The following is a 23,241-nucleotide window of genomic DNA, read 5'->3' as shown; positions in this document are numbered from 1 at the left end:
CTGCGCGCTGCCCAGCCCCAGGTGCGCCATCTCGCACAGGTTGAGCAGCAGGCACAGGCAGCTGACCACATACATGACCAGCAGGAAGACCGTCTTCTCCGTGGGCCGCGACACGAAGCAGTCGACCATGTGCGGACAAGGCTGGCGGCTGCATTGGAAGAAGGGCTGCACCTCGAAGCCGTACAGCAGGTACTGGCCCACCAGGAAGGCCACCTCGAAGACGGCTCGCGCCAGCAGCTGCGCCACGTACGCGCGCATCAGGCCCTCGCGCTGAATGCGCCGCCGCCCGTCGTGCTTGGCGGCCGGGCCCGGGGTCCCCGCGGCAGTCTTGCCTTCCACACTGGCCCCCTTGGTGGCCATGGCCGCCTCCTCGTCCTCCTCCTCGCCCAGGCCCTCAGCCGCCTCCAGCTCGTCCTCCTCGCCCAGGGCCAGCATGGGCTCCTCCTCGCCCAGATCCGAGGGCTCGGGCCAGCCGGCGTGGGGCAGCGGGGGCGGCCGGCGGGGGCCCGGCAAGCGGTTGTGGCGGCGACGGAGCGCGCGGCGTCGCTCCTCCTCGGAAGCCCGCGCCAGGCGGTGGATGGCGTAACCCAGGTACATGACAGAGGGCGTGGAGATGACTACAATCTGGAAGACCCAGAAACGCACGTGCGACAGCGGGGCGAAGGCGTCGTAGCACACGTTGTCGCAGCCCGGCTGCCGTGTGTTACACGTGAACTTGCTCTGCTCATCCGAGTAGATGGACTCCCCGCCCACCGCCGTGAGCACGATGCGAAACACGATCAGCACGGTGAGCCACACCTTGCCCACGAAGGTGGAATGGTTGTGGATCTCCTCCAGCAGCCGCGTCAGGAAGCTCCAGCTCATGTTGGTCATAGGGGCAGGCGGGCGGGACCTGAGGTCGGGCCAGATGGGGGGTCAGCACGGCTGGAGGCCCGTTGAACCCTGGAACTGCATCTCCGGGGGGAAGCCCCAGAACTCACAGGAGGCAGGCCGCGGTGGCTTGGGAATCAGCACCCCAGTGAGTTTTCCCTTTTGGTCTCAGCTTGCCCAGGTCTCCTCCCTCCCCCAGTGAGGCCCACCCACATACAGTGTGGTGGTGGCAAACCCTGAATGATGATGGCTGCCTCTGCTAGGACAGGGGCATGGCGCTTCCACCCTGGATCATAACCCTGACCTTGGCATACAGGAAGCAGCATCTTTACCAGAGGACAGAGAGACAGCCTTATTTTCATAGAGCAGGCTGCTCCTGAGCCCCACTCCAGAAAAATAAGGCCCCTCCTCATCCTTCCCCAGACTCCAAGAAAGCAACTCCTTCCTTCCCTCAATTATGGGGATCCTATTAGTCACTGAGAGCCCCAGAGTCTAGAAGCTGACAGAGGTCCAAAAGGCATCTTCCAGGAGATGTGAGGGAAATTGAGGCCAGTCCCAATCAGTCTGGGGAGACTGCGAGGCCTCAGCCCAAGGTGCACTCCACACAGCCTATCTGCTCACTTGCATCTCATCTCTTCTTGGGCCGGGTTCACCTCGCTCAGGAGGCACCACCACAGCCAAGACATGTTCCTGCAGCCTGCAAGTTCCCATCCCTGTGCCCACCCAAGGACTAGCCTTCAGACTCCAGCCCCTCTGCGCCTCTGCCCCCTGGTACCCAAGCCCCTGTAGCCCCACTGAGCTGAAATTCCCCTACCCCTCCAAGCACACAGACTTCTCTGGCTCCTTTAGCTTGCAGCAGTGTTGGCCTGACTACACAGGGACTGTCTGGCTGTCATTCCTGGTGCCCAGAACTTCTAGTTCCTCAGCCCCTCTGGCTGCCACTGCTCATTTCCTAGGCTCTCAACCCACCCTCTTTCTGCAAACTTAAGCTGGGATGGAGATTCCTGGAGGGCCTGGTGAGAACAGGCACCTGTCCAGGATGGACCATGCCCAGTGAGGCAAATAGATGCACACAGTCACGCGCATGTGCAGTCATACGTGGACACACTCAGCTGCATGGAATTACAAGCACCTGTGACACTCGCCATCGCCTAGAGACCCTGTTATAGTGCCTGAGCAAATGCACTTCCCAGGCCAGCACCCTCCTCCAGCCACACACCAGTGCCAAGAAAAGGGCTCTGCAGCAGGGCCAACAGGGCTCCTCCTCTGCATCTCAAGTTGAGAGACTCAGAGTCTCTCAACTGCCTCCTCCCCTTCCTCCCTTGGAGGCCAAGCCCTGGGGCTAGTACCTGTTCCTTGGTAGGTCTGGGGCAGGAGACCCCTGAACGACTGACACTTCTGGCCCTTTCACTTGTGGGCCAGGGCCTGGGAGGCAGCAGGCAGGTAATGGGCAGCAATGGCAGATGTGAAATGGCCCAGGAGAAGCAAGAGGGGCACAGGCCATCAGCTCCTGGCCCTTTATATGCAGCTGGAATCCCATCCCCTCCCTGCGCAGGAAGAGGGGGCAGCCAGAGTTCCTGGGGAAGTGAACCCACTTCCTCACATCTGTGTACAGCCCCCCTGCACAGTTACCATTCACAGACACAAAAGTATGCTCATGTATGCATGTGGTGACACTCATGCACACTCATTCAGCGACCACACACAAACACAGATGCACAGTCATAAACACCCACTTACACATTAATGCACTCATGGATACACACAGATTCAGTTACCACTTATCCCCAGAAATGCCTACTCAGACCTGCAGCACACTTTTGCAGTCATAAACATTCAAGAACACAGACACACACAGAGTTAACACTCATATTTACACATGTATGTGTGTGTGCGTGCACACACACACAAATACAGAGTGTTGTCTCTCAGGCCCCAGGGAACATCTTCATCCCTCTGCCTCAGGAAAAGACATGCATGGAGTGGGCTTGACATCCCTGGGGAAGCTCTGGGCCCTCTCCTCATCCTTACAGCATGGCTCTTCCTGTGGTCTCATCTCAGTGCCCCAGGACCTGTCCCAGTCACTGATTCAATCTTCCCCTCACAGGAGCCTCAAGAGCAGAGTTCCATACCCAGAATGGGTTGGTAAAGCGACCCTTCTCCCCAGACCTCACGGAATATTAGGTCTAACAATCCCACAATCTCTCCTTCCCAGACTGAGCAGGCCCTAGGGATTGGTTCCTGGCTATATATCCAGGGATAGGGATATAGGAACTATGGGGGGAAATGATGGGAAATTACTTTGGAAAAATCTGAGGTGGGTAGAGGGGGCACACAGAACTGTCTAGTCATGTTGTTGTTGTTATGTCCCATCAAGTCGCTTGCGACTCACAGTGACCCTATGTACAAGAGCCCGAAACCCTGCTCTATCCTATGTCAAACTCACTGTCTCCAACACACCTATGCCCACTACCCCCCAATCACTAAATCAATCCATCTCATCAAGAGTCTTCCTCTCCTGCACTGTCCTTCCACTCTCCCAAACATGAGGTCCCTTTCCAAGGGCTGGTCCCTCCTTGCAACATGCCCACAGTATGTCAGGTGAAGCTTCAGAATCCTTGCCTCCAAGGAGCAGCCCGGCTTCACCCTCTCCAGGGCAAACCTGTTTGTCCTACTAGCAGTTCATAGTATATTCAGCATTCTTCTCCAGTTCAAAGCATAGCACGCAATTGTGAAGACTATAGTTCAGATCAGGCACACCTTAGTCTCCAGCCTGACATCATTGCTTTTCAGTACTCTGGAGAGGTCCCTGAGAGCTGACTTTACCAATGCAATTTGTCTCTTGATTTCCTGGCTGCTGTTACCAAGAGTGCTGATTTTGGAGGCAAGCAAACTAAAACTGTTAACTATCTCAATCTCTTCACCATGCATACTGATGCTGCCAATTGGCCCAGTGGTGAGAATCTTTGTTTTCTTGATGTTGAGCTTCAATCATCCTGGGGAAGCTCTGGGCCCTCTCCTCATCCTTACAGCATGGCTCTTCCTGTGGTCTCATCTCAGTGCCCCAGGACCTGTCCCAGTCACTGATTCAATCTTCCCCTCACAGGAGCCTCAAGAGCAGAGTTCCATACCCAGAATGGGTTGGTAAAGCGACCCTTCTCCCCAGACCTCACGGAATATTAGGTCTAACAATCCCACAATCTCTCCTTCCTTCTTTTCTTGATGTTGAGCTTCAATCCATATTGAAGGCTGCAGTCCTTGACCTTCTGCAGCAAGCATTTCAGGTTCTCCTCAGTTTCACAGAGTAGGGTTGTCATCTGCATAACACAGGTTGTTGATGACTCTTCCACCAATCCTGTTGCCACATTCCTCCTCGTACAGCCCAGCATCTCAGATGATCTGTTCTGCATACAGATTGAAAAGGTATGGAGACAGAATACATCACTGGTGGACCCACTTCCTGATTTTTGAACCATGTAGTGTCCCCTTGCTCTGTTCTGATGACTGCCTCTTGGTCCAAGTACAGTTTTCACATAAGCACAATCAAAGCCTTGGTTTGTAGCATTTGCCATTTTTTGTAGTGTAAGTACTCCCAGGTTGCTGATTTCAAGCCACAAGCTGGTGTGACTGAATGTGGATATGGAAAGATATACACACTAGCTGTGCACTCAGCATAGCCCTGGACGGGCTTGAGGGACAAGGCTCTGCCCTGGGTGAAGCCTTGCTTGGGAGGAGCTGTCAGCCTTGGGAGAAGCTTTCACAAGGAAGACAGGATGGGTCAGAGTGGGCTCCTGAGGCAGATGGCTATGAAAGAGGGGACGCCCCTGGGCCACAGATGGGGGAGGGTAGAGTGCAATTCCTCTCCTTCCACTATCTCCTGTCCTGGTCTCTCTGGGAGAGGAGAAAGCTTGCTGACCTGAGCTCCAGAGATGGGTACCAATAGGAGAATCTTGGGTGGCAGGCTTGAAAATGTTGGCTTTTTGCAGCCCCTCCATTATCATGTCATACTGGTGAGAGAAACCAGATGGTGGGAAAGTGGTGGCTGTTTGCAGTCCTTCCATCAGCATTGCCCACCAGCACTAGCCTGAAGACTTAAACGCGTGTGTGTCAGAAGCCTGTCACTCCTGCACACATGTGTAGGTACAGACATCCACTAGTTCTGCAAACCGGATTCCCAGTACTATGGGATGGAGCCTGCACTGCCCAGCTGTGGTCTGGAAGAACCCAGGCCTGGTTCTGATGCTGTCCACAGGCAGTGCTCCCAAATTCATACCTACCTATCCTGAGTTGCACATGTACTCGTCCAGCTGTCTCCTCAGTCTGTATTCCAAAAGAACAACCCCCAACTCCTCACCAGCTTCGCCCTCACAGAAGCCCGAGACCCACACTCCTGTCATGTCCATCAGTCAATTTATGTGTCCAGACCTGCGCTCACGGCCTTGTTGCTACCCTTCGCCCAGTGCTAGCAACCCACTTGAGGTCATCAAGGCCGCTCTTCCTGATGGCCTTCCCCACTTCACTCTTCCCTCCCCATGATCCTTGCTCCACATTCTCTGGGTTCACTAGCAAAGGAGAAAACTTCCTGATTGGAAACAATGAAACCACCAGGGGAACTGTCTTAGAACTACCCATTGATCTTCTCTACTGCAGCTCATCCATGGCCTTCATGGCCATTAGTCTATATTTCAGCACCACGGCTGAGCCTACAAAACCCTCAGGAACGTGTCCCTGCCCTTCTTCCTGATTCTCCCTCTAACTGCTCTGCTCTTTTTGCTGTTCCTAGCACAGGCCAAGCTCATTCTTGCCAAACAGCATTATCATGACTTGCTGTTCCTTGGCTTCACACACCCCACCTATTCCATCCTTTCTTGCATCTACCCCTACTGCTGATAGGTCACCTCCTCCAGGCCTCTGGACCATACTCAAAACACTGCCAGCCAGCCAGGCTAGCAACTCTGGGACCATTCAGCATGCACACGGGGATGAAACGATTCCATACATAGATGTGTGATAGTGGAAGCCGGCTGTCTCATTGGAGTGAGAACTTAAAGGCAGGCTGGGGAGGCTGGAATGACACATGTGGTGTGGACAAGAGCTGGCGACAGCAGTATGAACTCATACTCAGCTTGATGCAGGTACAGATGGTTACATAGAGATGTGTACATACACACATTAGCATACTAGATAGAACTTTTCTTGCGCTCTCCCCACAAGCAAGGGCCAGGAGCAGTGAATATTCCTAGAGCCTACATCTTGGTTTCAAATACTGTTCTCCAATAAAACCAACCAGAGTTCCTTAGAGAATTACTTTTTTCCAACAAAACCAAGTTGACTTCTTTAGGCTGGTGCAAGGAAGACACAAGATGTCTTCAAAAAGTACAGGGCAGTGGGTCTAGAGTCACAGGAACTAATTGGAAGGGGTCCTAAAGACCACAGCTAAAACATTATCAAGCAAGAAAGTATTATAACCCAAGTATAGGTGAAATAAGCAGGCCAGAAATGACAAGCATAGCAGAGGATAGGACAGGGTTCAGATCTGTTGTTCATAGGGTCATTACTCAACTTGAAGGCACCTAATAAAAACAACATACTGATCTAACTAACTAACTAACTAACTAAACTAACTATAGTAACTAGAGGCACAATAATTCCAAATAATTTATGTAAACACTCTATCCTCAAGATGAAACATGTATGTCCACTCTTTGGAAAGAAATGCAGGCTTCTTCCATAGAATGCTATGGATGGGAGGAGAAGGAATGACTTCCCAGTGGAGAAACTGACAAACACAACACAGCCAGGTGATTAACAAGTAAAAACAAGTAGCATTGATAAGATTTGATGAGAGTGGAAGCCTTTGTAAGCTTCTTCAAGACCCACTATGTGTCTAATCATGAGAAAAGCATCAGACATCCCAATAATGGGGCATCGTACAAAATCCCCCCCTGAACTCAGTACTGTCAAGGTTATCAAACACAAGAGAAGTGAGAAACAGACTCAAGGGGAGGCAAAAGAGGCACAACACAAGTGGAACATGGATTCTGGGACAAAGAAGGAACATCGTGGGGGGGAGGTTCTTGAGGTGTGCACTCTGTGTATTTGTATTGTTGTTGTTGATTGCCTTCAAGTCAACCACAACTCATAGTGACCTTATGAACAAAAGGCCTGAAGCCCCTCTATAACCATCAACATTTATCAAAGTTCATAGAGTTTCCGGAGGCATGTTGTTTAAGAAGTGGATGCCACTCCTGCTTCCAAACCTGTCATAGTATGTTATTGTTTTTATGTGCCACTGAGTTGCCTGTGATGTATAGCGGCCCTATATTGATTCATTAGTCATTGCTGTTATTGTTAGATGTTGCTAGGTAAGATATTAACAATCAGAAAAATTGAGTGTAATAGTACAGGAACTCTTCAATATCTCTTAACTTTTTTTTTGTAAATCTAAATTCATTTAACATAAAAGTTATTTGAAATAAAATTGCCCCATCACACCTAACACTTGCCTCATTTTGTCTCTCTGTATGTCATCCTCACTAGCACTATGAGGACAGGGATTTTTTGTAGCAGCCCCACTTCTCGAGTGGGCCCCAGAGCTGAGCTCAGTCAGCGTGCTTGGAAGGATGAAGTAATGAGTGGCTGGCACGCAGGAGGGTGCTGCTGAAAGCCCTGCCCTCAGATACAAAGATCAGGAGCTGAGATGAGGAGAAGCTGGGTGCCAGTGGCCAGGCAGGCCTGTGGTTGGTGGCCAGGTCAACAGAAAGGCTCCAGCAGAGCCTGGTGGGAGGAGAACGGTGTGACCCCACCAAACACCTTGGGAGTCAGCCTCCAGTGTTTGCAAAATTTTTCAGTGAAGGGATTTTTGGTTCCAAAAAAAATCTTACCCAAATCTACACATCATGGAAGTGAGAACTTGCTCCCACTCTTCCTGCAATGGCAGTCCCTCACTGTGGGATTCAGGTGGTGAGCCCTGGATGACCATGACAGGGTTTGTGGAGAGATTAACAAAGGTTTTTAGGGGTAAGGTGACCTTAGGAGTCTGCTGTGCCAGGACCCAGCCGGGCCTCAGATTGGGAGTGGTCAGCAGGGGCTGGCCTGAGGAAGGCAGTGATGGCTAACCAGCAGGCAGGGACTTCCTCCCTGTGAGGGCTCAGGGTTATGGGACGAAAGCCAAAGCAAGGATCCAAGGCAGATGGGACTTGGCATGTGGTGGAAGAGGAACGTGGGTGCAGGAGAGAAGTCACAGATCCTTGGAGGTTTCCTACCAGCTTGGGCCCTGAGCCCTCCTTGCACCATCATCCTGCACGTCTGCAGTGTGCCCACCAAAGCCATGAGCTCACCAAGCACAGCAGGAAAGTGAAGGGCAGGTCAGCCTTGGAGGGACCCAGTGTCAGGGATCATTAGCTGCAAGGATTGCTGGCAGAGGTGGTGACCCCCACAGGTGTTGGGTGGTGCTATCCCATTATGCAGCCAGCACTTTCTTTAGGGTCTGATTAGGTCTTCAGGGAACCACCTCCTTGCTCAGTGGTAGACTCTAGCCAGACCATCCAAACTCATTTGCTCTGGTACCATTGAAATGACTGGCCGAGGCGGGAAGCTGATTTCTATTTCCTACCCCTTTCTAGACCTGCTCACCAGAGCTGATAAGCAAGTGCTTATTCCAAGAGGGAACGGGCCCCAGGATGAGGGCAGAGCAGAGAGCAGTGAGCAGGCCACCAGCCCTAAGCAGGTATTTCCTCCCCACCCACCCGGCCTCCGCTTCCTCCTCCAGGGTCTTCTCTCCAGCCAGGGCAGCTGGGCTGTGGACTTCCGCTGGCAGCATGCTTCCTGGTATGCTGCGGCTCTGTCCCAAGGCTTACTGGGGCTTGTGGGCCGCTTTCCCCCACAGGATGTAGGGGATACGAGAGTAAGGCCTGTGCAGCGGGTATCGGTATTGGTGCAGTTCTTAACCATAAAAGAGCCACTTGAAGGTGTGTCTTCTCATCCATTCTCATTCTTTTAGGGTTTAGGAAACAAGCCCTGCCTTCAAACAGCTGCTCACTCCACAATTACAGCCAACTAAGGGAGCTGTCACCTGCCTTTGGGTCAGATGTCCTTGAGAGACCTGGGACCCTCAAGACTGCTCCAGCTCCCTCACATTTGGTACCATCCAATGCACACACACTGGCTTTCTCTCTTGTTAAGTGCGAGCTACCTTATGACGACCCTATGAACAATAGACCTGAAGTCTGTCCCATCCTCATCCTCATTCTCTCTTACACACTAGAGCCCACTGCTGCAGTCACTGTGCCAACCTACCTGGTCGAGGGTCTTCCTCTCTTTCACTGACCCTCCATCTTTCCAAGTATGATGTCCCTTTCCAAGGAATAGAAGCTTCACCATCTGTGCCTCCAAGAACTCTGGCTACACTTTTTCCCAAGACATTTTCTTTTTATACACATGCAATTACATGATACACTCTCACATTCACATTTAAGCACAAACAGTCGTCACACATTTTTAAAGTGCATCCACACTTACAACAAACTGAATCTCATGTGATACTCACACATGGACATTCCACTTCCTCTTTTAAACTCTCACAATACACATGTGAACACTCACAAAACACTTTAACATACGTTGTCTAGTTACCTTTACTTACAGTATACTCAGAAACATGCACAGTAATCTCATATACTCAAGCTCACTCACTCACACACACACTCTCACTGACATCTCCCCTCGTGCCCTCTGATTGCACACACCACCCTTCTGTTGGCTTTTACCCTGTCCTCTCCTCTACCATGGCTAATCCAAAGGCCAAGCCTCTATGGTAGTCTTGACTCCACGAGCCGCTCTGCAAAGGATGGCATTACCCTCCCTTGAGATACACAGCCTAGAACCCCACAGAACGGACTGAGAGAGTGATACCTGGAAGGGTGAGGGCTCCCAGAATTGCTCCTTTGGCTCTCCCATCATAGCCTCACCCGCATTCCTAAGTAACAGAAATTCATCTGTTAGGCCCAGAGCCCTGGGCTACAAGTGGTGTGGTCAGAGAGGGAGAGTGACTAGGATAGGCAGGCCAGCTCTACAGTGTCTCCATGGCAGACAGGAATGTGTCCATCTACAGTGGTAGCCATCGCCCAGTTTCACTGCTTCTATCCAGAGTCACTCTCAGTGCCTCCCACGTAAATTCTAGGTTCTACCATCTTGGAGTCCTGAATGCTGTCCCTTCTGTACTCTAGTCCCAGAGCAGGCCAGGGAGAGTGACCAAACTTGCCTGGAAGCCAGATCCTTACCCCTAGAAAGGCCCTGGGGGCCTAGAACCTACGGAGATTGCAGGGCCCCTTGTATTCTGGATAAAGCAGGGATGGCAAGACAGTCCTGCAACCTGTGAGCCATTCAGACTATCTGCCAGCCAGCACCTCCAGACCTGAACCTTTCCCTGAACTTCCTCCCCAAAACACCACCTCAACAGAGCCCCTTGACGCCCCACTGAGAATCACGTGCGCACACCTTACTTACAGTGTCTGCTGTTTTTGTGCTGTCAGCTCCTGGAGGGCAAGGGCTCTCACTACTGTGTCCCTGGGGACCAGTGAGAGTATCTAGGCCCTAACATCACACAGAGAATGAACAGGCCTGGAGCGGAAGGACTGGGAAGTCCACCACACTGAGCCAAGATCGCCCATGCTAGAAGCTGTGGGGCTCAGTTTGCCCATCTGAGTAAGAGGGTGGCGGGGGTGTCTAACTCCCAGTGGTTTCTTGGACCTGTCAAGCACAGGGGGCAAGGGCCACTCCCAACAGCACAGGCCTCCTAAAAGGGAGCCACCCCGTAACAGGCTCACGAAATGTGAGGCTCGAGGGCTGGGCCTGGTGCCGTGGGGACCTCCCTCCCCAGGCCTGAAAGGACAGGACTTTGCAGCTGGTGCTGGAGTGAGGCTGGCGGTCCTCCTGAGGCTGAGGGGGCCCAGCTGGTGCTAGAGGGATCTGGCTGTCCTCTGGTGGCCTGAGAAGGCACAGCTGCTGGGATGAGGTGGCTGTGGTAGTTTCCAAAGACAGGCACTAGAGACCCAGGGCAGCTGATTGCTTCCTGTTGCTCCCCATATCACAAACTTCATCGCCTTATTGCAAGATCCTAGACACCCGATGTGACCTTGGAACACTGGCCCTAAGATGGACAGACAAGAATTCAAATGCCCTTAAACAATCTTGCACCTGGTGGCCATTTCCTGCCGTCCCCTAACTGTCCAATTCTGCAAAACCAGTGGAAGGGGTGCAGGGAGAGGGGAGTCCAGGCATTTGACCTCAAGTAACCCTGCCTGGCCAGCTCTGGCTTCCTGACCTTGCAGGGGTGCCCTTGGGCCTTAATCCCAGCTTTCTGAACCACACGTAGTCCAAATTGCCAAGGACACCTGGCTTCCCACAGGGGAGGGGCCCTACCTTCTCCAGGCCAGGAAATGCAAGAGTTTGCTTCTGAACCTGTCCACCTGCTGGCTGACTGGTCCCGCTCAGGGAAAGTGTCTGCCCACGGCCAAGTCTTGGGGGCTGAGTGGTGCAGGCGGCTGACCCAGAGCCACCTCTCACCACCAAGCACAATGCAGTGGGAGGAGGGGCTATTCAAGGCCCTCATTGTTCCCACCAAAGCTAGGGTCTGAATCCTTGTGATTGTCTCTGGGGGCTGGGCAGCAGGGTGCTGTACTGTACTGTCCCAGCAGGCCTTGGGGCTGAGGCACAGAGAAGGACGAGGCTTCCCAAAGCTGCACAGCAAGTTGACGAAGCCAGGTCATCCAGAAGCTTCTCCACTGCTCATATGAGCAGCAGCTCGAGTGTCAAGTTGCTTCAAACTGGTTCAGTCATGATCAGTGAAATAAAATGGAACAGACCTGAAATTGTAAAATTTGTTGTTGTTGTTGTTAGGTGCCATCAAGTCGAGTATGACTCATAGTGACCCTATGAACAAATGATCTGAGCTCTGTTCTATCCTGTGCCACCCTCACACAAGAGCCCATTGCGGCAGTCACCGTGCCAATCCACCTGGTGGAGGGTCTTCCTCTCCTTCTCTGACCCTCCACCCTTCTCAGCATCATGTCCTTCTACAAGGAATAGCCCCTCCTAGCAACATGCCCAAAGTATATGAAGCAAAGTGTCATGATTCTTGCCTCCAAAGAGCAATCTGGCTGTACCCTCTCCAAGACATGTCTTGTAAAACTTAAAGGACCTTAAATTCTCATTCAGGTAGCTCTGGTGGCCTAGTAAGTTGTGCTGCCAACCCAAAAGTGAGCAATTCAAATTCATCAGCTGCTCCATGGAGAAAGACGGGCAATCTCCTCCCATGTAATTTACAGTCTCTGAAAACCCACTTGAGGGCCAGCTATGAGTCCGTTTTGATTGGAAGGCAACGGGTTAGTTAGATATGCTAATTGGAAGAGGAAAAATGATGAATTGAAGCCTATTCAATACTGAGGACTTGGAAATGGCATAGTAACCCCTTTCAGGAGCCTATGTGTGACACTAGATGATTGCCAGGGCTGTGGAGATGGGCACGCATTCAGAGTGGTTTGGTTAGCATCAACTCTGAAATGGGCACAGCTGTCTGATCCTCAGCTGGTCAAGAGATGTGGTTGCTATTCAATGAACACATTGCCCTGGCACTTTCTAAGGGAAAGCTTAAGTTCTTAGCAGGCTTTGCCCCATAAATTTTCCTGTTCTGTGTAGTACTCTGATTCATTAATTTTTAAAAATTTGGATCCATTTGGCTGTTGTTTTATCAATCATAATAGAACAAGAGTGCCAGGCCACAGACCATGCACCAGGTTGACAGGCACAAATGGAACAAATATCCCAGCTCCCACACCATTGAGTGCCCTACTATAACCGACAATGCCACCACCCACCGTTCCTGAGTGGTCTCCCCTAGTCAGCTAGTACCCTCAAGAACAAAGTATTCCAGTATTGTCTGCAGCTGGAGAAAGGAAGGGGCTGGATGTCACCGTGAGCTGTGTGCTGCCAGCACCCCCCAGTGATGGCTGTGGGCACTGCATGCAGCATGCTCATACATACCCCACCCCACAACAGTACCATAGACGCCCTTGTCCATCTGCAAGGCGCATTTTGTCCTTCACTTTCTCACCATACAGCAGCTTCACAGCAGCAGCAGTGGAAGGCAAGGCTGCTTCCTGGAAACTACTCAGATCATTCACAGGAGCCAAGCCCAGAGAAGCACCCTCAGGCAGCTCTCAGCATCCCATTGGTGCCAGCTCAGAGGCTCTCCGGATCTCACACCACTTAGGAAGCTGACAAGCTCCCTACAAGAAAAGAAGCACCTAGAGGGAAGGCGAAAGCTGCCTTTGGCAGGATCCTGATAACAGGACAGCTGTCCCTCTCCCTCCAAATGGCCAGGCAGGCTGTCCAGTGTGGAGAGGGCCGTGAGGCTGCCAAGCCAGGGCAAGAGGAAAACCAGTCATAGCAAAGTAGAGATTTGGGCCTCTCCATTCAGGAAAACCCAGAAATGTCCCAGATACCTCAACTGTATAACCCCAGGAACGATTTTATTACAATGTGACCCCAGCTCTGGCTGCTGGGGTGTAGGTCAGAGGGTGCTGGCCATCGGTCACTGAGGAGTGCAGTGCATACAAGGCCGGGCTCACACCAGGCCAGGAGGGTCACTGTGGGAGCTGGTCTGGCCTAAGCCCAACGGGAGACTCCTGAGCTTGAGTCTTGAGGCAGTGTCCAGGTCCAGACTGGCTGGAGCTGCCAGGATCTGGGCTGCAGCTCCAGTAGGGACACTGTGGAATGGGGGGCAAGGCCTGGAATGCATCCTGTGTAATGAAAGCAGGCTGGGGTGCTCCTCAGGAGCAGCTCGTCCTTTGAGCTTTCTTGATTTCCTGCCAAGTAAGAGAAAAAGGAGTCTTGGGAAGAGCCCTGGGCAAGGGAGAAGGGTTGAGAAGTTGTAAATACAGCTCCCAGCTGACTCCCAATGCCTCTCAGACATGGCATGGTGTGGCTTCACTCATGGCACAGGCAGGCTCCCTGCTGCCTGGCTGTCTGTGGGAACAGACCCCTATCACCTGCCTTCCACCCTGGGCCATGAGGTCAGGGGACTCTAACCTCAGAGAGGGCCTCCTTCAGAGTTGAATATGCCTTGTCCAGGTTGTCGTTGATGATGACGAGGTCAAACAGGCCTGGTTCCTTGCCTGAAAACACAGTTAAGAGGTACCTTCAGAGACAAGGTGCTGTCCTGCCCTTCTACTTACCCTCATAGTCCTTTCCCCAGGACCATCCACCTCATGCTGCCACAGCCGACAATCACTAGACTCTCCAGAGGCACTGACTTTGGGTCTACAAGTCTGTCATTTCCCAGCTCAGCAGGAAGCTCCTGAGCAGGGACTGCGACTTGGAAACTTCCTTGATAATATCCTCTCATCTCCACAACAGTGTTACATAGAGCTCCAAGCTGGCACTGGGGAGACACAGTCCATGGTACAAAAGGTCCCTCTTTTATTCATACCCATGGGCAAAGTGGAACCAGAAGGGACAGCTTTACCTGGAGCCTCCCCTCAATGGCTTATCTCCTCCCCTCTCCTGGACCCCCTAGAAGCCTTGGCATGCACTTCTGTGTCACAGTGATCCCTTAACCCCAATTTTCCAAACAGTGGAAAACACCTCAGTCCCCTTTAACATTTGATCCTTTTGCTCTGTCATAGCAACATTTTGTTCGTTTTGATCTTACTGCAATGTTACTGCCTCATGACATCTAACGAAGCAGGCACGCACACACCTCCTACCCTCAAGCTGATTCTGGCTACAGAGAACCTGCAGGACAGAGTGGAAATGCCTCCACTCCAAGGGCTCCAAGGCTATAGCCTTTACAGAAGCAGCCGGCCACATTTGTGTTCTGTAGTGTGGCTTGTGAGATCGAACTGCTCACCTTTTTTGGTCAGCAGATGAACGCCTTAGCCACAGTATCACCTGAGCTCTTTAAGACAGGCAGGACATTTATATAAAACTCCTTCTCATCTTGGTGTAAGTCAGACCAAAGTGAAAAGAAGACGCTGTGAAAGGACTCCTGCCACAATCCTCCAGTGGGTTCTACTATCCGGGGACAGGCTCCAGGGCCATGGGAAGGAGCGTGTCTGAAGATCAAGCCCTGAACTTGGTGCTGAGGGAGATGGAAGAGGGTGTCTGTGGGAAGGAGTGTTCCACACTTTGCCTTTCCAAACCCTCTCCACTTCAGGATCCAAAGTGCTTGTCTTACTCCTCAGGGACTTTCCCTCAGCTCTGTTCACAGTGGTTGTGGCAGTTCTGAGGTGTATAAATGGGAAGGACAAGGCGGGAGTCTATACTCACTGCTCTCCATGTCGACCTTGGCAGTGGCCAGCCGCTTAACGAGGCTCTCCTCTGTCTCTGTGTTCCGGCCTCTCAAACGTTGCTCCTGAAACACACCCATGTGTGGGGTTGGAGGTGCCTCCAAGCTGCTGTCTCTGCATGCAGCTACCCACACATCTACCCACCCAAGCTCCACTTGCAGGGCTCCTTCTCACAGCCACAAACGCACCAGGATCTCAAGGGAGGGTGCCAGCACGCAGATGTAGAGGGGCCACAGGTCCGTCTTCTTGATGTTCCGCACACCCTGCAGGTCCACATCCAGCACGCAGATCCGGTTCATGGCCTGTACGGCTTGCACAGCGGCTTTGCTGTGGGGCGGGAGCTGCTCAGCCAAGCTGGGAGCCCTTTCTCAGGGTCACTGCCTGTCTCTACCTCCTTCAGAACTGAGGAGCCCCATAAGGAATCTGTCGCCTTCCCCACTAGGCTGACGATATTTGTATCAGCACTGATCTGGAGGTCTGCCTCTAATTACCTGTGAGGCTCACCCATCCCAACTTCCCTGGGTATATACTCAAGAGGGACTGAGACAGCTCCAGGAGGATGCTTATCTGCTATAGGTCTGGGTCTGACTTCCCTGATCAGCCCCCTCCTCATATGCCACCTCACTCACGTGGTGGCTGGCTGGCCTACACAGTACAATCCCAGCTAGTGAGTGCCTGCCTTAGCCATGCCTGTCATCTGCTGCGGACTGCAACCCACCCCCCATGTCCTGCCTTGGGTGGTCCTGTTCAGTAAGGACTGCTTTTGTGCTCTTTTACTAGCTCTGTCACATGTCTAGAATAGGCCTGGCCGTGGGGTTTGAACCCTGGCTCTCCAAGTTTCTGACAAACCTGACTGTGGTGTAGGTGTGCCCTAAGCATGTACCACACATTTGCATGAGGGTGAGCCACTCTACAACTCTGCAGCCTATAAGCTGCACATCACAGAATTGAGTGGCCCAGGGTATGAGAGATGTCTTTGTCTGAGAAGGGGCTCACTGACTGCTCCTCTCAGGTTGTTCCTGGTGGTCCCATTGTAGCATCTAAGGCAGGACTTGAAGTGTTATTTTTAGCTTTCCCCACGCATGACTGAGACAGCACAGGGCGGGCATGACAGGGCCTGCCCACCTGCCTGCACAGGTTCTGCTCCAGGGGCCTCATTATCTGGGCTCAAGCAGGGTCTGGAGGGAAGATGAGTGGAAACCTTGCTCTCTGGGTACTGCTTGGGGCCGTGTGCATAGGCACAGCAGGGAGGAAGGTCCAGCGCGGCCCACAGACCAGTGTTGGCAAGGGCATCGTGGGACATAGACACTCTCAGGCAACTAACTGGTGGGCTAAGACTGGGTCAGGCAGAGATTCAGGTTGCTGCCAGCTGACCTGGCTCCTTCAGTGGCTGCAGGTGTCAGGGATCATGCTGAGCACCACTGGGTTGGGGGGTGGGGCGGGGGGTCCGGGACTTTATCCAGCAATTGTCACCTGGCACTACCAAAACCCCATGGAGAAGCCACCCTACCTAGAGCGGGACTCACCTTGTCCCATACAGGTTCCCTGAGAATTCAGCATGCTCAATGAAGTCCCCTGCAGCAATGTCTCTCTGCATGGCTTCCCTGGTGACAAAGTAGTAATCTGGATAGGAAATAGGAGAGAAAGGTACTTTTCAAAGCTCCAGAGGCAGGTGGCAGCAGATAGGTGGAAGGCTGGGATGAGGACCAAGGTCAGAAAGGCTGTGCTCACCTTTGCCATTCTCTTCCCCAGGCCTCGGGTCCCTTGTGGTATCTGTAAACAAGCAGCAGATGACTATGTTGGACACGAACCCAGCCCAGCCCAGGCTGGCTCCCAGGGTGTCCTTGGGTGAGGTAACACCAGTCATGCAGGCTGTAGGCTGGACAGCAGTGGGAACTGAGCTTTGAGCAAGGCTGTCTGGTCAGGCCCACAACTAGGTCTCACATTTGCCACTTTCTGGCCAAGTCATCTCTACAGGACTACACAAGCACATGGGTGTTCTCTATGGGTGACGGAGGTGGAGAGGGTCCTACACTCAAGGGCCTGCCATGTGAAACTGCCCTCCTGGACCCCATGATGCCACCAGAGGGCTGCCAAGACTCACGGGACACACTGAAGCCAAAGATATTGCCATACTCTTCTAGGAGCTTCTTCAGCAGGGTGCTTTTCCCGGCCCCTGACGGACCACTCAGGACAACTGGTCTTGGTCCTGACATCCCTAGAGGAAGGCAAACATCAGGGAGACAGGTAGGTCTGGAGCCACTGCCCTACAGGATGTCTCAGGCTCTGCACTGAGTCTGGTCAATTCCTGGCCATATGCGTGCACAGAGCTACTGTGTTTACTTAGCAAACAATGGGATGGTTACATTGCAGCACACACACACTGGTTTTGAGCAAAAGATTTCCAATAGAGAAAGAAAATAAGAATAACTGAGCTATATTATATAGCTTCTGGGATGTCCAGCCTGGAACCATCATGATCCGCCTGTCCCTGCCTAGCCTCTAGAATTAATCCACACTTCCTGGTGGCACTGTGGTCTGACTGAATGCCTTCTCTTCAGCACACTTTGGGTGACAAATGCTTGTTCCTGGTCTGTCCACGGACAGCCAACCTCCTCCTTCCTTAGTCAGTGGATAGCCAGAGCCTGGATATAGTTCCCTATGTGGCTTTGCTCAAATGCTAGATTCTTGGGACGGATGTGTCCCTTCTTTCTCTCTGTGCTTCGAGGTATTGGGTCTTGAGGTGACCCAATTTCGGCAGCTTCCAACCTGGGGCATAGCTATAAGCTAATGATGTAGGCTGATGCCCAGAGGGCCAAGTGATTTTGGAGCCTCACTGATGCTACCATACCAGTACAGAAAGAGAGGTGCAGATTTAAACTCTGGCCACAGATGCCCTCTATGGAGATGCATATAGGAAAGATGTACAGATCTTAGGGGTTAGATTCAGGTCACAGAAAAGAGCATATGGGGGAGAGGAGATCCTGGTGGGGTGCCCTTAGCAGCATAATGTCCCCAATCTGTGATCTGTGTCTTCTTAGACTGCATCTATCCTTGCCCACAGCTCTGTGAGCACCTCTCAGAAAGGCTGGCCTATCAACAACCAGAGGTCTAGCTTTGCAGCCCTTGAATCCCACAATGTATTGAACTTACTCTTTACCCACTGTCCTGCATCTGCTTACCAGTTGCCTCCACCCTGCAATCACATTACCCATACCTCACCCTGCCTCCTGTTCCATACCTTCTTCTGCCCTGCACCATACCCCTATTCTACCTTTCACTCCATATCCTGTGCCCCACGTTAACCTGTATCCTGCATTTTGCCTCCTGTCCTTAACTTTCTTGGTCCCCATGCTCTAGTCTGCACCCTTCCCTATACCTCTCTCAGGAGCAAGCCACATCCCCACTTGTTGCTCCTGCCAGGCAGCATGACCCACCTGCTTGCTGGATCTCCGACTCTATCCTGGGTATCAGGGATATACGCCAAGTTCAGCACCAGGCAGGTGGCTGCTCAGATGAGCCGTCCAGGTGCAAGTGGCTCAGAGCTGGTGGGTAAAGCCAGCACTCCTAATCCCTGCCAGCCCGCCCTTCTGAATGCTAAGTCTCAAAGTGGGGCCTGACTTTGATAAGACTTCCCTCCCGCCTCTGGGGACTACAGCCCGCAGGCTCCACTGCACAGGAAGGGAAGTCAGCAAAGGCATAGAAAGCCTGCACTGCTCCTTGCCCTTGAGAAGTCACGTACCCAGCCCGCCCATGTGGGTGTGATGAGGGAGGCAGGAAACAGAGAAGCCAGCACCTTTTACATTCTGTACACTTTAGGCTAGTTCTTCTGGGAAGAAACACAGAGGGCAGGACAGAAATCCAGGTTGGCAAAGATTTGTTTTCACTGAAAGCAGGCTCTCTGGCTGGGATTTGGAAATGAATGAAAGAGCGCTAATCTGGGAGGACAGACTTATGGGCGTGTAAGCGGCTTCCAGAAAACCTCCTGGCAACCAGAGCCATCCACTGACAGGGAGCTCCCAGGACTCAACAAAGGTAGAGCTTAAGGGGCTTCCTGCTGAGGATCTGGGCCCACAGGTATAGATCTTTTCTGAAAGGTCCTCTGCCATGGGACAGAGGCCCCACCATGAAGCCTGCCTGGGGAGTAAACCAGGAGGCACGCCCAGGAGGGAAAGGTCACTCAGAGAGGCTGCAGCTGATGTGTGAGGCCTGTCTGCCATGGAGGATGACCCTGAACCCACGGGCAGCTCTTCAGAAGCACCTTAGTGGCCTGGGTAGGCCCTAGAGCGCTCTTCTTTGTTAATCCACTAAGTAGGCCACCATCAAGTTAATCGTACTAAACTACCATACTCTAATTTCTTTACTTACACGCTCACACGCGCTCACACACACATATGCAAAAGAGTTAACAGTGTCAGGACAAAAAAGGTAGAATATTTCATACTTTATGCAGAAATTAAGTCAAAATGAATAAAAGATCTATTTTATACTTTTAGCATGATAAAACTCTTAGAAGAAAATATAGTTATTCCATAACATTGGTATTGGCAATAGACTATTAGGTATGATCCAAAAGCACGTGAAACAAAAGAAAAATAGATAAGCTGGGTACCATCAATGTTTAATACTTTAATGCATCAAAAGACATTATTATAAAGAGAGTGAGAAGAAAACCCACATAGTAGCAGAATTTATAAATCATGTAGGTAATAAAAGTCCAATATTCTGAATAGCCTGGTAGCACAGTGCATTATGTCTTGGGTTGCTAACCAAAATGCCAGTGGTTCTAATCCACCAGTTGCTACATAGAAGAAAGATGAAATAGGTGGTTTCCTCCCATAAAGACTTACACCCTCAGAAATCTGAAGGAAAGTTGCATGAGTTAGAACTAACTTGATGGCAGCTGCTTTCCTGGTTATTTTTGTGGTATAATGGTTAAACACTCAGTTGTTAACTAAAAGGTTGGTGGTTCAAACTCACTCAGTGGCTCTTTGGAACAAAGACTTGGTAATCTGCTTCTGTAAAGATTACAGCCTGTGAAGGTAGTTTTACTGCCACATGTTGTTGCTATGTGCAACCGAGTCACCTGCCACTCAATGACTACAATAGCTCCGAACCCTGCCTGCCCTGTCCTGAGCTAGTTTCACTTACTCTGACACACTCAACCCCATTGCCCCAGTTACCATGTCAATCTATCTCATCTGGGGTCTTCCTCTCCTGCACTGACCCTCCACCCTTCCAATCATGATGTCCTGGCCATGTGCCCAAAGTATATGAGACAGAACTTCAAAATCCTTTCCTCCAAGGAAAAACCTGGTAGGGTCCCTATTACTTGGAATTGACACAAAGGTATACAATAACATCCAGAATACACAAAAAAGAACTCTTATAATTCAATAACAAGAAGACATACAGTGAAATTTTATTTAAAAAAAGCACAAAATATATGAATATATATTTCATGAAAGAAGATATATAAGACCAATAAATCTACTGACTCCACTGCCATCAAGTCAATTCTGATTCACAGTATTGGTGCATTGTGGTGAAATGTTGACCTTGAAGATAGTAGTAATTACACCGCTTTTGTTGTTGTTAGGTGCAGTTGAGTATGACTCTGTCTGTCATTGGTGAGTACCGTGGAGTCAGAACTGACCCACAGCTGACTCTCCGACTCTGTGATTCTTATGAACCTAAGACTCCAGGACTCCTTAAATGGCCAATAAGCAAATCAAAAGATGATTAAACATCATTAATCATTAAGGTCATGTCTTTCCTGTCTTTGTAATAATCTTTTGCTTTCTTCATGGAAAATGTTCTCTCATGACTCTGCTGATCTTAGATCAATAGTGTTCAGTACATCACATATTAGTGCTTAATGCACTAGAATGCAAAGAGGCCAAAAGAGGAGAAGGGATTAAATAAGAGAGATGAGCAGATTTCAAAGGGCAGTTTGAAAAGACAAAGCAGTTGAAAAGACAAAATTCAAAGAATTGGAGTTAGAAAACCAAACAGGAAAAAGACTTTTGGAATTTCTCAAGGTGAAAGAATTGAAGAGCAAATTCAAGTATTCAGTTTCAATACTTAAGAGATTCTATGAGAAAAATACTGAACAAAGCAGGAAACATTAAAAGGAGATAGATACACAGAGTTACCGTACCAAAAAGAATTGGCTGAAATCAAACCATTTCAGGAAGTAGCACTTGACCATGAACCATTGGTTAAAAAGTAAGAAGTTCAAGCTGCACTGAAGACACCAGCAAAAAAATGAAGATCTAGGAATTGAAGGAATACCAACTGAGTTGTTTCAGTTTGTGTCCGCTAAGAAATCTGGAAGACACCTATCTGGCCAAATGACTAGAATAGATCCATTTTTGTTCAAAAATAGGTGGTCAAATGCAATGTGGAAATTACTGAACAATAATCTTTGCAATAATCACATGGAACTAAAATATTACCGAAGATTATTTAAAAATTACTAGAACAGTACATTGACAGGGAAGTGTCAGAAATTCAAATTGGATTCAAAAGAGGCCACGGCACAAGAAATCACTGTTGATGTCAGATGTATCTTGGTGGAAAGCAAAGATGATGTTTATTTGCATTTTACTGACTAAAGAAAGGCATTTGCAGTGTGGATCATAACAAATTATAGCTAACACTGAGAAGAATGAGAATCCCTGAACACTTCATTGTGATCATGCAGGAACACTGCATGGTTTAAAATCAAGAAAGATGTACATCAGGGTTGTATCCTTTCTCCACACCTATTCAAATTGTATGTTGAGAAAAATCATTCATGAAGTTGAGACTCTATGAAGAAAAACATGCTATCAGGGTTGGAGGAAGACTCAGCAACAACCTGTATTATGCAGATGACACATTTTGCCTGCAAGTGAAGAAGACAAAGAGAAGTTCCAGGACTACAGTCTTCAATATGGGTTACATTTCAAGACCAAGAAAACAGTATTTTCACCAGTGGACCAACAGACAACATCATGATAGATGGAGAAAAGATTGAAGTTGTCAATTACTTTATTTATTTGGATCTACAGTCAACATTCATGATAGGAGTCAAGAAATTAAAAGATTTGTTGCACTGAGAAAATGCTGTCACAGAGTTCTCTAAAATGCTAAAAAAGCAATGGTATCAGTTTAAAGACTAAGGTATACCTGATTAAAGCCATGGTATTTTCAAATGTTTCTTATGCACTTGAAATTTGGGCAATGAATAAGGAAGACAGAAAAAGAAAATTGATGTCTTTGAATTGTGGTGTTGGTGAAAAGCACTGAAAATCCCGTGGACTGCCAAAAGAACAAACAAATCCAACCTGGAGGAAGTACAGCTCCTTAAAAGGCAAGGATGGTGAAACTTTGTTTCATGTGCTTTTGGCGGATCAGTTCTTGGAAAAAGACATCATGCTGGGAAAGGCAGATGGTCAGAGAAAGAACAGAAGACATTCAACAAGATGCACTGTCACAGGGAGTTCTGGTGGCCTAATGGCAAGAAGCTGCACTACAACCCCAAAAGTTTGTGGTTCGAATCCACCAGATGCTCTCTTGGAGAAGGTGGGGCAATCTCTTCCTGTGCCAGCTGGATCAGAATAAATGGTACACAATTTAAAAAAAAGAAAAGAAAAGAAAAAGGATGCACTGTCACACATGACTGAAACAATGGGCTCCAAGATGATGGAGATTCTAAAAAAAAGATGATGGAAATTCTGAGGGTAGGGTGATTCATAGGGTAGGGCAAGGTACCAATCTGTTTTGTTGACAGGGAGGCTATGAGTAGTATGTAGACTGGACAGCACATACAGCACAAGTGTTTAAGATGTGAATCAAAACCATAATGAGATAGCATTTCATTCGCATTAGGTTAACTAGAATAAAAGAAGTGATGTTGGGGAAGGTTGTGAAGAAACTAGAACTACAGTGCACTGTTGATGAGAATATAAAATGGTACAGATGCTGGGAGAAAAAGTTGAGTTACATTCATGCTCATTGCCACTGATTTGGAGCCAAT

General features: G+C 50.0%; 2 protein-coding genes across 2 annotated transcripts in view; both read right to left on the bottom strand.

The window, feature by feature from the left end:
- The window catches only part of GJC2 (gap junction protein, gamma 2, 47kDa), a 1,324-nt gene extending 451 nt beyond the window's left edge, over nucleotides 1-873 (bottom strand). Inside the window, exon 1 of the mRNA XM_006894037.1 lies at nucleotides 5-873. Within this exon, the coding sequence (XP_006894099.1) occupies nucleotides 5-873 (869 nt within the window). The remainder of the gene's footprint in view (nucleotides 1-4) is intronic.
- A 12,827-nt stretch (nucleotides 874-13,700) lies between these two features.
- On the bottom strand, nucleotides 13,701-17,434 carry GUK1 (guanylate kinase 1). The gene is made up of 7 exons (XM_006894036.1): nucleotides 17,323-17,434; nucleotides 16,950-16,991; nucleotides 16,745-16,841; nucleotides 15,407-15,545; nucleotides 15,199-15,283; nucleotides 13,960-14,045; nucleotides 13,701-13,736 (listed from the first exon to the last, which is right to left on the bottom strand). Exons 1-7 carry the CDS (start codon nucleotides 17,432-17,434, stop codon nucleotides 13,701-13,703), a joined length of 597 nt encoding a protein of 198 aa, XP_006894098.1.
- Nucleotides 17,435-23,241: the final 5,807 nt, after the last annotated feature.

This window comes from Elephantulus edwardii, unplaced genomic scaffold, assembly GCF_000299155.1.
Source record: "Elephantulus edwardii isolate Elephantulus edwardi_28Jun2011 unplaced genomic scaffold, EleEdw1.0 scaffold00133, whole genome shotgun sequence".
NCBI classification, from domain to species: Eukaryota; Metazoa; Chordata; class Mammalia; order Macroscelidea; family Macroscelididae; genus Elephantulus; species Elephantulus edwardii.
This window is presented reverse-complemented; position numbering and strand designations above follow the sequence as displayed.

What these genes read in the sequence shown, in the direction of transcription:
- GUK1 (XM_006894036.1), bottom strand. Translation starts at nt 17,434, where the DNA reads ATGTCAGGACCAAGACCAGTTGTCCTGAGTGGTCCGTCAGGGGCCGGG. An exon ending in CAAGGTCGACATGGAGAGCA is followed by an intron (nt 14,046 to 15,198) that starts GTGAGTATAGAC and finishes CTGTGTTTTCAG; the next exon opens with GCAAGGAACCAGGCCTGTTT. An exon ending in TGAAGGAGGCCCTCTCTGAG is followed by an intron (nt 13,737 to 13,959) that starts GTTAGAGTCCCC and finishes CTTACTTGGCAG; the next exon opens with GAAATCAAGAAAGCTCAAAG.